The sequence below is a fragment of the Salmo salar genome, chromosome ssa24, assembly GCF_905237065.1.
Source record: "Salmo salar chromosome ssa24, Ssal_v3.1, whole genome shotgun sequence".
Classification (NCBI taxonomy): Eukaryota; Metazoa; Chordata; class Actinopteri; order Salmoniformes; family Salmonidae; genus Salmo; species Salmo salar.
In genome coordinates this window covers 47,260,837-47,276,547 of record NC_059465.1, presented here as the reverse complement: position 1 = coordinate 47,276,547, position 15,711 = coordinate 47,260,837, and the positions used below count along the sequence as shown (strand labels likewise).

Genomic DNA, 15,711 nt, shown 5'->3' with positions numbered 1-15,711 from the left:
AAAATGTCATTACCTTTTGTTGTCTTCGTCAGAATACACACCCAGGACAGCTACTTCAATAACAAATGTTGGTTTGGTCCAAAATAATCCATCGTTATATCCGAATAGCGGCGTTTTGTTCGTATGCGTTCCAGACACTATCCGAAATAGTAAAGAAGTGTCACGCGCTTGGCGCAATTCGTGACAATAAAATTCTAAGTATTCCATTACCGTACGTCGAAGCATGTCAACCGCTGTTTAAAATCAATTTTTACGACATTTTTCTCGTAGAAAAGCGATAATATTCCGACAGGGAATCTCCTTTTCGGCAAACAGAGGAAAAAATCCCAAAGGCGGGGGCGGTCGGGGTCACGCGCATAAGCTAGTGTCTCTTGATGGGCCACTTGAGAAAGGCGATAATGTGTTTCAGCCTGGGGCTGGAATGACGACATTCTGTTTTTTCCCGGGCTCTGAGAGCCTATGGAAGACGTGGGAAGTGTCACGTTAGAGCAGAGATCCTTAGTAAATGATAGAGATGGAAAAGAAGTTCAACAAATGGTCAGACAGGCCACTTCCTGTAAAGGAATCTCTCAGGTTTTGACCTGCCATTTGAGTTCTGTTATACACACAGACACCATTCAAACAGTTTTAGAAAATTTAGGGTGTTTTCTATCCATATGTAATAAGTATATGCATATTCTAGTTACTGAGTAGGAGTGGTAACCAGATTAAATCGGGTATGTTTTTTATCCAGCCGTGTCAATGCTGCCCCCTAGCCCTAACAGGTTAAGAACAAATTCTTATTTACAAGGACATCCTACTCCTTCCTCCCCGTCGGGGAATAGAACCCCGGTCTCCCGCGGCACAGGGATTCTTTAGCTAAATAGCCCAGTACTGTACTGTCGACTGTCACGTTGTACAGCGCCATATTTTCCGTTCCATCCTAATGGAAACTCAGAGGGTTTTTAGTTTTTCTTGGAATAGAAACACCATAATATTAATCGTTTGTTTAATGTGTTTCGGGTTTTGTTGGGCAATGTTCCATGTTTAGCGTTTAGCCTGTCAGGACTGTCTTCGTCGTCATTGTTTGTTATTTTTGTTTTGTGTTCACGTTCCTTCAAATAAAGAAGATGAGTTCACACATTCCCGCTGCGCCTTGGTCCCATTTTTACGACGATCGTGACACCCAGTGGGTCAGAAGTTTACATACACTCAATTAGTATTTGGTAGCATTGCCTTTAAATTGTTTAACTTGGGTCAAACATTTCAGGAAACCTTCCAACTTATTGTGGGAAGCTTGTGGGTGAATTTTGGCCCATTCCTCCTGACAGAGCTGGTGTAACTGAGTCAGGTTTCTAGGCCTCCTTGCTCGTACACACTTTTTCAGTTCTGCCAACAAATTTTCTATAGGATTGAGGTCAGGGCTTTGTGATGGCCACTCCAATACCTTGACTTTGTTGTCCTTAAGCCATTTTGCCAGAACTTTGGAAGTATGCTTGGGGTCATTGTCCATTTGGAAGACCCATTTGCGACCAAGCTTTAAATTCCTGACTGATGTCTTGAGATGTTGCTTCAATATATCCACAACATTTTCCACCCTCATGATGCCATCTATTTTGTGAAGTGCACCAGTCCCTCCTGCAGCAAAGCACCCACACAACATGATGCTGCCACCCCCGTGCTTCACAGTTGGGATGGTGTTCTTCGGCTTGCAAGCATCCCCCTTTTTCCTCAACATAACGATGGTCATATGGCCAAACAGTTCTAATTTTGTTTCATCAGACCAGAGGACATTTCTCCAAAAAGTATGATCTTTGTCCACATGTGCAGTTGCAAACCGTAGTCTGGCTTTTTTATGGCGGTTTTGGAGCAGTGGCTTCTTCCTTGCTGAGCGGCCTTTCAGGTTATGTCGATATAGGACTCGTTTGACTGTGGAAATAGATACTTTTGTACCTGTTTCCTCCAGCATGTTCACAGGGTCTTTTGCTGTTGTTCTGGGATTGATTTGCACTTTCGCATCAAAGTACGTTCATCTCTAGGAGACAGAACGCATCTCCTTCCTGAGCGGTATGACGGCTGCGTGGTCCCATGGTATTTATACCTGCGTACTATTGAATGTACAGATGAAGGTGGCACCTTCAGGCGTTTGGAAATTGCTCCCAAGGATGAACCAGACTTGTGGAGGTCAAAAAATAAAATTCGGACAGTGCCCTTTCCCACCTGGACAAAATAACCAATGTGAGAAAGCTGTTCATTGACTACAGCTCAGCGTTCAACACCATAGCGCCCTACAAGTTCATCACTAAGCTAAGGACCCTGGGACTGAAGCATTTTGACATTTTGTATCTTATTGGGATTCTCATTACCTGTTGCGATAGCAACAGCTACTCTTCCTGGGGTCCACATCGTTATTAGACTGTTTACTGTTCGACTTCCTTCTCCACTAAATAAAGTCCTTAACACTTCATCATTATACTGTTTACTGTTCTGCTTCCTTCTCCACTAAATAAAGTCCTTAACACTTCATCATTAGACTGTTTACTGTTCGACTTCCTTATCTACTAAAAATAGGCGTTAACACTTCATAAGACTGTTTACTGTTCTACTCCCTTATCTACTAAATAAAGGCCTTACCACATCACACCAAAATGTTGGCGTGATGGAGTAACTGTTTGGATGACAGGACAGAAATACAATGTACAAAGTAAATACTCAAATATTAACTGTTTGGATGACAGGACAGAAATACAATGTACAAAGTAAATACTCAAATATTAACTGTTTGGTTGACAGGACAGAAATACATCATTATACTGTTTACTGTTCTGCTTCCTTCTCCACTAAATAAAGGCCTTAACACTTCATCATTATACTGTTTACTGTTCGACTTCCTTCTCCACTAAACATCTGTTTTACACTTGTATCCATCAAAACTCTTAACACCACACAGATGTAGAAATTTTATCTGTACTACTCATGAATAAATGAGATACAGCAACAGAAGCAGCTACAGTATTGGTTACAGCTCTGTAACAGTTCAGTGTGTGCCTTGACTCGGAGCAGTTCCCTTGAGTACACAGGAAGTAAAGTCTTTCCTTCCCCGACAATCATACACATCTGTTGCCTCTTGACATGGCTTTGCCCCGAGCCTGCCCATTGGCTCAAATGCCATAGGAAACAAGACACTTCCGCAAGCGTCACTGCACACTTCCTTTTCTGACTGAACCCTTAGCTTCTACACCTGCATTGCTTGCTGTTTGTTTTTTTTACATTTTTGTTTTTACATTTTTTATTTCACCTTTTATTTAACCAGGTAGGCCAGTTGAGAACAAGTTCTCATTTACAACTGCGACCTGGCCAAGATAAAGCAAAGCAGTGCGACACAAACAACAACACAGAGTTACACATGGAATAAACAAACGTACAGTCAATAATACAGTAGAAAAAAAAGAAAGTCTATATACAGTGAGTGCAAATGGCGTGAGGAGGTATGGCAATAAATATGTCAGTAGCAAAGTAATTACAATTTAGCAGATTAATACTGGAGTGATAGATGAGCAGATGATGGTGTGTAAGTAGTGATACTGGTGTGCAAAAGAGCAGCAAAGTAAATAAAAACAATATGGGGATGAGGTAGGTAGATTGGGTGGGCTATTTACAGATGGACTATGTACAGCTGTAGCGATCGGTTAGCTGCTCAGATAGCTGATGTTTAAAGTTAGGCTGGGTTTCTGTACAGCACTTTGACATATCAGCTGATGTAAGAAGGGCTTTATAAATACATTTGATTTAATTTTTTTAGCTTGCGTTAGAGAACGTTCATGGTCAAAGTAAAACAACCTTAGTTAACATTCACAAACTGTATGTCTTGTTGAACACACCTTAGGTTTCCTCAATTTTTTTTTCTCCCAGGGAACCCTTTGGTTCATTGAAGAGAGCCTCAAACTTTTGCTGGGTTCATCACAAGAGGAGCTCTTCAGACAGGTCCGACCCCTCTCTCCAAGAGGTTACTGCCAGGATAGTTATTGTAGTCCTGGTTTAACAGAACAGTTGAGCAACACTGGATTTTCCTGAGCAGACCAACACCGTGATGTTTTCCCCCATCCAGCAATTCTTACTGTTCCTGCTTCTCCTCACATCTGTTCCCCCGAGCGTGACTGACAGTTTGATGCTATCACTGGAGGATGGTACCCACCTGCCATGGAACCCCCCCCCCCTTATGCATATTCAATGAGGAAACACAAATGAAAGACAAACCGCGTTTGGAAATTCCACGGGCGTTAATGAAAACTTGCAGTGTAATTCAAAAGCCGGCTGCGTACTATCACAGTTTGATTCTCCGCTGTGACATATTAACATATTCACTGTGAACAATGTTAAAAACCCGGCGCTCTGAGGAATGGCTGTGTAAACACCACAGGTCTCTCTGGCATTAAAACAGAAGAGGATGTTGTATTGAGAGGTGTTTCTCAACTAAAGCTAATCTAGTCGTCTTTCTTTTTTAACCGTTCACACCTCTGCTCGTTGATTCTAGGCTTCCTGTTTGAAAGATGTGGTTTGTCTGATCTTTTGCATCACAGCCATTCATTCGTTGAGAACAGTGGCTCCTTTCATCATGTCTTTGTTCAGGGTAACAACAGGAATGGGTTTGTAAAGATTAGACTAATATGTTGGCGTGATGGAGTAACTGTTTGGATGACAGGACAGAAATACAATGTACAAAGTAAACACTCATAAAGTCGGCTACAGGAGGTGAAGAACTTACTGTGAAATGCTTACTTACAAACCCTTAACCAACAATACAGTTTTAAGAAAAATAATTGTTAAGTAAAACAAAAATAGAAAATAAAAGTAACAAATAATTAAACAGCATCAGTAAAATAACAATAGCGAGCCTATATACAGGGGGTACCGGTACAGAGTCAATTATGGAGGCTATATACAGGGGGTACCGGTACAGAGTCAATGTGGAGGCTATATACAGGGGGTACCGGTACAGAGTCAATGTGGAGGCTATATACAGGGGGTACCGGTACAGAGTCAATGTGGAGGCTATATACAGGGGGTACCGGTACAGAGTCCATGTGTGGGGGCACCGGTTAGGTGAGGTAATTGAGGTAATATGTACATGTAGTTAGAGTTAAAGTGACTATACATAGATAATAAACAGAGAGTAGCAGCAGCAGTGTAAAAGAGGGGTCTGGGTAGCCCTTTGATTAGCTGTTCAGGAGTCTTATGGCTTGGGGGTAGAAGCTGTTAAGAAGCCTTTTGGACCTAGACTTGGCGCTACGGTACCGCTTGCCATGCGATAGCAGAGAGAACAGTCTATGACTAGGATGGCTGGAGTCTTTGACAATTTTTAGGGCCTTCCTCTGACACCGCCTGGTATAGAGGTCCTGGATGGCAGGAAGCTTGGCCCTAGTAACGTACTGGGCCTTTCGCACTACCCTCTGTAGCGTCTTGCGGTCGGACGCCGAGCGGGGATGCAACCAGTCAGGATGCTCTCGATGGTGCAGCTGTAGAACCTTTTAAGGATCTGAGGACCCATGCCACATCTTTTCAGTCTCCTGAGGGGGAATAGGTTTTGTCGTGCCCGCTTCACGGCTGCGATGGTGTGCTTGGATCATGTTAGTTTGTTGTTGATGTGGACACCAAGGAACTTGAAGCTCTCAACGTGCTCCACTACAGCCTCGTCGATGAGAATGGGGGCGTGCACGGTCCTCTTTTTCCTGTAATCCACAATCTTCTCCTTTGTCTTGATCACGTTGAGGGAGAGGTTGTTGTCCTGGCACCTCACGGTCAGGTCTCTGACCTCCTCCCTGTAGGCTGTCTCATCGTTGTCGGTGATCAGGCCTACCACTGTTGTGTCATCAGCAAACTTAATGATGGTTTTAGAGTCGTGCCTGGCCGTGCAGTCATGAGTGAACAGGGAGTACAGGAGAGGGCTGAGCACGCACCCCTGAGGGGCCCTGTGTTGAGGATCAGCGTGGCGGATGTGTTGTTACCTACCCTTACCACCTGGGGGGCGGCCCGTCAGGATGTCTAGGATCCAGTTGCAGAGGGAGGTGTTTTGTCCCAGGGTCCTTAGCTTATTGATGAGCTTTGAGGGCACTATGGTGTTGAACGCTGAGCTGTAGTCAATAAATAGCATCTTCTGTACCGGATACAGTTTCTTGCGACTTTCGTTTATCTTATTTTATCTCTCTTGGATATTGGTCATTGAGCCCGAATTTGGTCCCTTTAAGCTCCCGTCCTCTGCTTTTGATCAGCTCCTTTTGTTGGTAGTGTTCAAATTTTACCATGATCGGTCGAGGACCCTTGGTCTTGTCGCTCCGAGCTCCGAGTCTGTGTACTCGATGGAAAGCCACCTTGTTTACAGTCTCTATAGGAAGTTTCAAGGCGGATTGCATGAATTCTCTGATCGCGCCCTCTGGATTATTGGATGCATCCTCAGGAATCCCAGAAAACATTCGATTTTCACGCGTGCTACGACTTTGTATGTCTAGCCGCGACTCCTTCATCACCCTGTTTTCCCTAAGTAGACAATCCATGTTGGAATCGTGGATTTTTAACTTGGCTGTGAGTGTCTTGTTCTCTCCTTGGACCGTGAAAATTTCACTCTGGCTGAACTCCAAACTCCCCCTCAGCCCTGCTACCTCCTCACACAACTTTTCCAGTGTTGTATGGATTCCAGCCAGAGCACTAGCCTCTACCTCAATGGTAAATCGCCCGTGTCTGTAGATGAATCGTTTTTTTTTTTTGTGTGTGTGTGTTTTTTTTTGGCGGGTTAAAGTTATTTTGTGAGGTAGTCGGATCTTTCCATGATGGAGTATGTTGTTCCTCCATAGCGTAAAGCTGTTGGTACTCGTCGATTTCCCTCAGGATCTCCTTGGTATCCAGATTGGCTCTTTACTGCAACCAGTTGTTTTCCGAAAAGATAACAATGAGTCTTTCCCACGACGACGACCGGTGCCTGTAGTACAGGCAGCTAGCACTGTTGTTTGGTTAGAAGTGTTTCCTAGCTGTTAAAAGCTAAATGCGTCACGGAATCCACGCAAAAACACATCCAGGATCCAGTTGCAGAGGGAGGTGTTTAGTCCCAGGGTCCTTAGCTTAGTGATGAGCTTTGAGGGCACTATGGTGTTGAACGCTGAGCTGTAGTCAATGAATAGCATTCTCACATAGGTGTTCCTTTTGTCCAGGTGGGAAAGGGCAGTGTGGAGTGCAATAGAGATTGCATCATCTGTGGATCTGTTTGGGCGGTATGCAAATTGGAGTGGGTTTAGGGTTTCTGGGATGATGGTGTTGATGTGAGCCATGACCAGCCTTTTAAAGCACTTCATGGCTACAGATGTGAGTCCTACGGGTCTGTAGTCATTTAAGCAGGTTACCTTGGTGTTCTTGGGCACAGGGACTATGGTGGTCTGCTTGAAACATGTTGGTATTACAGACTCAGTCAGGGAGAGGTTGAAAATGTCAGTGAAGAAACTTGCCAGTTGGTCAGCACATGCTCGCAGTACACATCCTGGTAATCCGTCTGGCCCAGCGGCCTTGTGAATGTTGACCTGTTTAAAGGTCTTACTCACATCGGCTACGGAGAGCGTGATCACACAGTCGTCCGGAACAGCTGGTGCTCTCATGCATGTTTCAGTGTTACTTGCCTCGAAGCGAGCATAGAAGTAATTTAGCTGGTCTGGTAGGCTCTCTGGGCAGCTCTCGGATGTGCTTCCCTTTGTAGTCTGTAATAGTTTGCAGGCCCTGCCACATCCGACGAAAGTCAGAGCCAGTGTAGAACGATTTGATCTTAGTCCTGTATTGACGCTTTGCCTGTTTGATGGTTCGTCGGAGGGCATAGCGGGATTTCTTATAAGCTTCTGGGTTAGAGTCCCGCTCCTTGAAAGTGGCAGCTCTAGCCTTTAGCTCAGTGTGGATGTTGCCTGTAATCCATGGCTTCTGGTTGGGGTATGTACGTACGGTCACTTTTGAGACGACATCATCAATGCAATTATTGATGAAGCCAGTGACTGATGTGATGTACTCTTCAATGCCATCAGAAGAATCCCAGAACATATTGCAGTCTGTGCTTCGCATCTAGCAAATCAGTCCTGTAGTTTAGCATCTGCTTCATCTGACCACTTTTTTATTGACCAAATCACTGGTGCTTCCTGCTTTAATTTTTACTTGTAAGCAGGAATCAGGAGGATAGGTGTTGTGGTCAGATTTGCCAAATGGAGGGCGAGGGAGAGCTTTGTACACGTCTCTGTGTGTGGAGTAAAATACAAAATCAATGTTGTGATATCCAGAAGCTCTTTTCTGTCATAAGACACGGTGGCAGAAACATTATGTACAAAATAAGTTACAAATAACACAAAAAAAACATACACAATAGCACAATTGGTTACGGGATCGTCCCCCCCCCCCTCTCTATTCACCATCCAGAACAAACCAGATGATGTCCCACCCCAGTGCATCATGGTCGGCTAAATCCTGTCCAATCAGAGGGGCTGTTTGGTTTGTAATTGCCCCCACTTGGCCTGGCCCTCTCTCTCTCTGTAAAGGAACCTGAGTTGGGCAACACTGTCTGTTACCACACAGAGGGGCGATTCAGGGCCTTGGTCCTAATGACACTCAATTCTCTATCAGGTCCACTACTGATGAAGAAAAGTAGTGCACTATATAGGGAGTAAGGTTGCATTTGAGATGCACCCAGAGACACATTAGGAATATTAAACATTCTTTGAGGATGCTCCGCTTCTGCTCCTTACTTTACATTTGCATAATGGCAGACAGCCAATAGAAACTCTTTAATGGTCAGCTGACCACACTGCCGACTCCTCCCCCTCGGTTTCCAAAGGGAACTCTTAAACAGGGTTTCATAGTAGAACCTCGTGCCTTCTATCGAAAGTATGTGGACACCCCCCTTTCAAATGAATGGATTCTTCTAATTCAGCCGCGCCCGTTGCTGACAGGTGTATTTAATCGAGCACACAGCCGTGCACAGCCATGCTAACATAATTGCAAAAGGGTTTTCTAATGATCAATTAGCCTTTTTAAAATGATAAACTTGGATTAGCCAACACAACGTGCCATTGGAACACAGGAGTGATGGTTGCTGATAATGGGCCTCTGTACGCCTATGTAGATATTCCATTAAAAAAATCTGCCGTTTCCAGCTACAATAGTCATTTACAACATTAACAATGTCTACACTGTATTTCTGATCAATTTCGATGTTATTTTAATGGACAAAAAAAAAGGTGGTTTTCTTTCAAAAACAAGGACATTTCTATGTGACCCCAAACTGTTGAACGGTAGAGTGTATTTCTTAGGAGGCCATTTTACTTACCCAGTGGTCTGTTGGTCCATGTGGATTTCTTTATTTAGTTTGAAACATCTGCACTGATTTGGTTTCTCAGCTATTATTTCCGCACCACAACTTGAAGAAGAGGCCATTCACAATATTGCTTTGATGCATTTGAAGTCTCCAGTTTCTTTTGTATTTCTATGCGCGTCATGTTTTCTGTGGGGTAAATGATGGACAACAGAAGTCCCCAGGTTTCTTTTCACGACCGTAAGGTCTTTTTTGGGGGAAAACCAATCCATGACTGACGATGCTATGACCTCAAGAGAGTCGAGATGATCATTATCAGTATTGATTCGATGAATTAGTTGTGTTGAGACAAAAACAGAAAATGACTCTGTTCATGTTGGGACACATCCTATACAGGTCCCAGGATGGGCTGGACGTTTTTACTGACCGGAGAGACTGTAGTGTTGATACACATGCCCCACAGTGCAATGATACCGTCTGCTATTTGTGTTGGGAGGGGAAAAAACGCACATCAACGTAAATATACATCCGATCCAACAAAAGTATTTTTTGAGCTGTTCTAGCCTCTAAAATGGTACCTTGCTCAGATGAAAACACAGCCCATGTCCATTCCTTCAGGTGGTACACACTAACACTCTCAGCCGCTGAAGAAGGAGAGGTTTCTCAGTGGCTTGTTTTCTGCCTTCAGGATGACTCTTTAACCTGGTGTTGACCTGATGAAGGTTTCCACACGCTGCCGGCATCCAAATAGCACCCTATTCCCTATATAGTGCACTACTTTTGACCAGGACACTGTGTATGGGAAAATTGGTGCCATTTGGGACACTGACACTGGCTCCTATTGCTGCTGCTGTTAACCGTTTGACTCATCAGTGCCAATGTTTTGTCAGGTGTGTGGAGGCCCAAAGGAGAGGTGTAGGCCAAAAAAAAAACACACAAAAAAACATGATTTCCATGGAAACGGGCCAACTAAAGTGTAAAAAAAAGCTGTCATAATATGATACAAAATCATTTAATCCTTGAAATAATTAATCTTATAAGCGCCGGTGGCGATGGGTTCTCCAAATGAGAAGTGTGATTAATTAACAAAAGTAAGGAACACATCTGAAGGGGTTTGGTTTTACAGTAACCATAACAAAACGACTTGTGTGAATAATGATCAAAGACTGATTTCTGTACAGGAAACAGTATTAGTTTTTGCTTTATATTTGGAGAATGTCTGTCAGACGCTGGTTTATAATAACTGACAAATCATTTTGCATAGATCATTTTGTCAAAAACTTTCTTTCCCTTTACTATACTTGAGTTACAAATGTAGTCACTGCACATGTTGAATTACTAAAAATGGCTTGTTTGAGCAATTTGTTATTGCATTCTTATGGTATTTATATAAGAATATTTTTTTACATTGAATGATATGTTCACTAGGCCTTCATGAAAGTATTCACACTTTTTCCACGTATTCTTGTGTTAGAAAGTGGGATTTAAATGGATTAAATTGTCATTTTTGGTCAACAATCTACAGAAAATACTCTGTAATGTCAAAGTGGAAGAAAGATTCTAACATTTATAAGACATTTATGAAAATTAAAACACTAATATTAAAAAATGTATTCATACCGTTGAGACAATACATGTTAGAGACACTGAGTCTTTCTGGGTGCGTCTCTAAGAGCTTTCCACACCTGGATTGTACAATATTTGCCCATTATTCTTTTTTAAATTCTTCGAGCTCTGTCGAATTGGTTGGTGATCATGGCTAGACAGCCATTTTCAAGTCTTGCCATAGATTTTCCAGCCTATTTAAGTCAAAACTGCAACTCCTGTGTAGATTTGGCCTTGTGTTGTAGGTTATCGTCCTGCTGAAAGGTGAATTCATCTCCCAGTGTAGATTTGGCCTTGTGTTTTAGGTTATTGTCCTGCTGAAAGGTGAATTCGTCACCCAGTGTCTGTACCTGATTTTCCTCTAGGATTTTGCCTGTCCTCTCATCCTCTGGCTCTATTCAATTTATTTTTATCCTAAAAAATCTCCCTAGGTCTTGTCGATGACAAGCATACCCATAACATGATGCAGCCACCACAATGCTTGAAAATATGAAGAGTTGCCCCAAACATAACGCTTTGTATTCAGGACAAAAATATAATTTCTTTGCCACATTTTTTGCAGTATTACTTTAGTAGCTTGTTGCAAACAGGATGCATGTTTTGGAATATTTGTATTCTGTACAGGCTTCCTTCTTTTCACTCTGTCATTTAGGTTAGTATTGTGGAGTTACTACCATGTTGTTGATCCATCCTCAGTTTTCTCAACAACAAAAAAACCCAAATGTATGGTTACATACACATGTTTAGCAGATGTTATTGCGGGTGTAGTGAAATGCTTGTGTTCTTAGCTCCAACAGTGCAGTAATATCTAACAATTCACAACAATAAACAAATCTAAAAGTAAAAGAATGGAATTAAGAAATATATAAATTAGGACAAGCAATGTCGGAGTGGCATTGAGTAAATACAGTAGAATATAATACAGTATATACATATGAGATTAGTAAAGCAGTATGTAAACATTATTAAAGTGACCAGTGATTCCATATCTATGTATATGGGGCAGCAGCCTCTAAGGTTCAGGGTTGAGTAACTGGGTGGTAGCCGGCTAGTGATGGCTATTTAACAGTCTGATGGCCTTGAGATTTCAGTCTCTCGGTCCCAGCTTTGATGCACCTGCACTGACCTCGCCTTCTGGATGATAGCGGGGTGAACAGGCCGTGGCTCGGGTGGTTGTTGTCCTTGATGATCTTTTTGACCTTCCTGTGACATCGGGTGGTGTAGGTGTCCTGGAGAGCAGGCAATGTACCCCTGGTGATGCGTTGGGCTGACCTCACCACCCTCTGGAGAGCCCTATGGTTGCGGTTGCGGGCGGAGCAGTTGCTGTACCAGGCGGTGATACAGCCCGACAGGATGCTCTCAATTGTGCATCTGTAAAAGTGTGTACGCCGAGGAATTTGAAGCTTTCCACCTTCTCCACTGCGGTCCTATTGATGTGGATAGTGTCTCTGCTGTTTCCTGAAGTCCACGATCAGCTCCTAGATTTGTATTTTATTTTTATATTTAATCCCAGGCCCACGTCCCCGCAGGAGCCCTTTTGCCTTTTGGTAGGCCGTCATTGTAAATAAGAATTTGTTCTTAACTTACTTGACTAGTTAAATAAAGGTTAAATAAAGGTTAAATACATAAAAAAATTTAAACATCTTTGTAGTGACCGGGTATATTGATATTGATACACCATCCAAATAAATAAATACATAATTAATTAAGCCTAATTAATAACTAGCTCAAAGGGATATTTAGCATCTCCCTTTTTTTCTACCAATCGATGCCCTTCTTTGCGAGGCATTAGAAAACCTCCCTGGTCTTTGTCGTTGAATCTGTGTTTGAAATTCACTGCTCGACTGAGGGACCTTACAGATAATTGTATGTGTGGGGTACAGAGATGAGGTAGTCATTCATAAATCATGTTAAACACTATTATTGAACACAGAGTGAGTCCATGCAACTTTTTATGTGACTTGTTAAGCACATTATTACCCCTGAAATTATTTAGACTTGCCATAACAAAGAGGTTAAATACTTATTGACTCAATACATTTCAGCTTAAAAAATGTTTTACATTTCAAAAATGTTCTGCAAACAAAATTTCACTTTGACATTTTGCGGTATTGTGTGACTCCAAATCTACATTTCAGGCTGTAACACGACAAAATGTGAAAAACGGCAAGGAGTGTATATGCTTTCTGAAGACACTGATATTATGGTTAACAAATGTAATGTGAAAACCTTTTGTTGTCTTAATGTCTTTTCTTGCTGGGGAGAAACTTGGTTAGTACCAACTATCTGCAAAGAGTCCCTTGGAAAAGGGTTAGACCCATCTCATAAATTCTACTTAAAAACATGTCCAAGTGGTACCCATTTGAGCTTAAAGGGGCAATTAGCAGTTGAAACAATAACGTTAAAAAGCTGAGGGATGGGGCTGGAGAAATGTGTTTTGCTCTCAAATTGACAAACAGAGCTATCTATGGATGCAAGGACTGACTATCCATAATATTAAAATTATAGTTTTAACCATGTAGTGTTTGTTTACATTTACTTTGTTGACAAACATTGGCGTATGTGCTGACCTGTTGAACCCTCTACAACCACTATGATTATTATTATCTGACCATGCTGGTCATCTATGAACATTTGAACATCTTGGCCATGTTCTGTTATAATCTCCACCCGGCACAAGCCAGAAGAGGACTGGCCACCCCTCATAGCCTGGTTCCTCTCTAGGTTTCTTCCTAGGTTCTGGCCTTTCTAGGGAGTTTTTCCTAAGCCACCGTGCTTCTACACCTGCATTGCTTGCTGTTTGGGGTTTTAGGCTGGGTTTCTGTACAGCACTTTGAGACATCAGCTGATGTAAGAAGGGCTTTATAAATACATTTGATTTGATTAAAACAAGCTGATATTTTGGGTTCTGATGGGGTACGACAGTTGAACTAAAATCACGAGGCATTTCTAAGTTATATTATTCAACAATTTACTGGTACATACGATTAATTTATAACAAACAAAAAAAAATGGATGTAGCACCTACAGATTGTCCCTTTAATGCAGTGATTATTGGCTAATTATTGTTATATAATATTAATTATTATTATATTAATTACTATGCAGAGATTGTACAAAGCTTCAATAGGGTCCGTTTAAACAACCTACAAACTGTTTTTTTTTTCTTTCTACATTTAAAGAAACATTTCAAACTATTTCCCATGTTGTATTTTCCAGGACACTGGCAAGTGTGGGAAAGGAGCTGAAAGATAACTTCCTGAAAGCGCTGGCGGAACGAGAGGAGGTCAACCGCAGTGGGAAAATGACTGTGAGTAGAGAGACAGTACATTATTACAGCACTCACATATCTACGTAATGGGGTTATAACATACCTCTACCCTTCCATTAGGAGTTAGGATCTGGAGGGAATAGAATATACACTCTGCCAGGTTCAGTGGACCCCCCCCCTTCACTTCCTCTCTCCTCCCCCCCTTCACTTCCTCTCCCCCCCCCATCTCCTTCCTCCCATCACCTCTGGAGCTGGTCCTCCCAGCCTTTTGACCTTCTCTTCAGTTCACCACCCAGTAGTCCAACCCTCACCACCCTGGCTATGCTATCTAGAACATAACAAAAATATGCATTAGATATTTAAAAAAAAATGAGGCCCTTAGCCGTGGTATATTGGCCATATATCACAAACCCCCAGAGGTGCCTTATTGCTATTATAAACTGGTTACCAACGTCATTAGAGCAGTAAAAATAAATGTTTTGTCATACCCGCGGTATACTGTCTGATATACCACGGCTGTCAGCCAATCAGCATTCAGGGCTCGAACCAGCCAGTTTATAATGCCCATTAGATATTGCCCATGTCGTTGATAATTCAACGCCTGCTGGAATAGAAATAATAACACTTCTGGGTTAATTCAGAAAGTTCAGTTCCACTGCTCATGCTTCGTCTTCGTCTTCGTCTTTCGGCTTCTTGACATGTCCCCAGGGTTCTCCTATTGGCTTCTTTACATGTCCCCAGGGTTCTCTATCGGCTTCTTTACATGTCCCCAGGGTTCTCTAACGGCTTCTTTACATGTCCCCAGGGTTCTCTAACGGCTTCTTTACATGTCCCCAGGGTTCTCCTAACGGCTTCTTTACATGTCCCCAGGGTTCTCTAACGGCTTCTTTACATGTCCCCAGGGTTCTCTAACGGCTTCTTTACATGTCCCCAGGGTTCTCTAACGGCTTCTTTACATGTCCCCAGGGTTCTTCTATCGGCTTCTTTACATGTCCCCAGGGTTCTCTATCGGCTTCTTTACATGTCCCCAGGGTTCTCCTATCGGCTTCTTTACATGTCCCCAGGGTTCTCCTATCGGCTTCTTTACATGTCCCCAGGGTTCTCTAACGGCTTCTTTACATGTCCCCAGGGTTCTCTATCGGCTTCTTTACATGTCCCCAGGGTTCTCCTATCGGCTTCTTTACATGTCCCCAGGGTTCTCTAACGGCTTCTTGACATGTCCCCAGGGTTCTCTAACGGCTTCTTGACATGTCCCCAGGGTTCTCTAACGGCTTCTTTACATGTCCCCAGGGTTCTTCTTTACATGTCCCCAGGGTTCTCCAATGGCTTAGAATTGCAAGGGGAGAGTGTTTGCTATTGAGTGTCCAAAACATTAAGAACACTTGCTCTCTCCATGACACAGACTGACCAGGTGAATCCAGGTATAAATCTATGATCCCTTATTGATGTCACCTGTTAAATCCACTTCAATCAGTTTAGATGAAGGGAAGGAGACAGGAAGGATTTATAAGCCGTGAGACAATTG

General features: G+C 42.7%; 1 protein-coding gene across 1 annotated transcript in view; it reads left to right on the top strand.

Moving 5' to 3' along the window:
- Positions 1 to 15,711, top strand: part of cfap299 (cilia and flagella associated protein 299) — a 295,524-nt gene that overhangs the window by 98,022 nt on the left and 181,791 nt on the right. Inside the window, exon 3 of the mRNA XM_045706947.1 lies at positions 14,135 to 14,225. Coding sequence (XP_045562903.1) covers positions 14,135 to 14,225 — 91 coding nt within the window. The remainder of the gene's footprint in view (positions 1 to 14,134; positions 14,226 to 15,711) is intronic.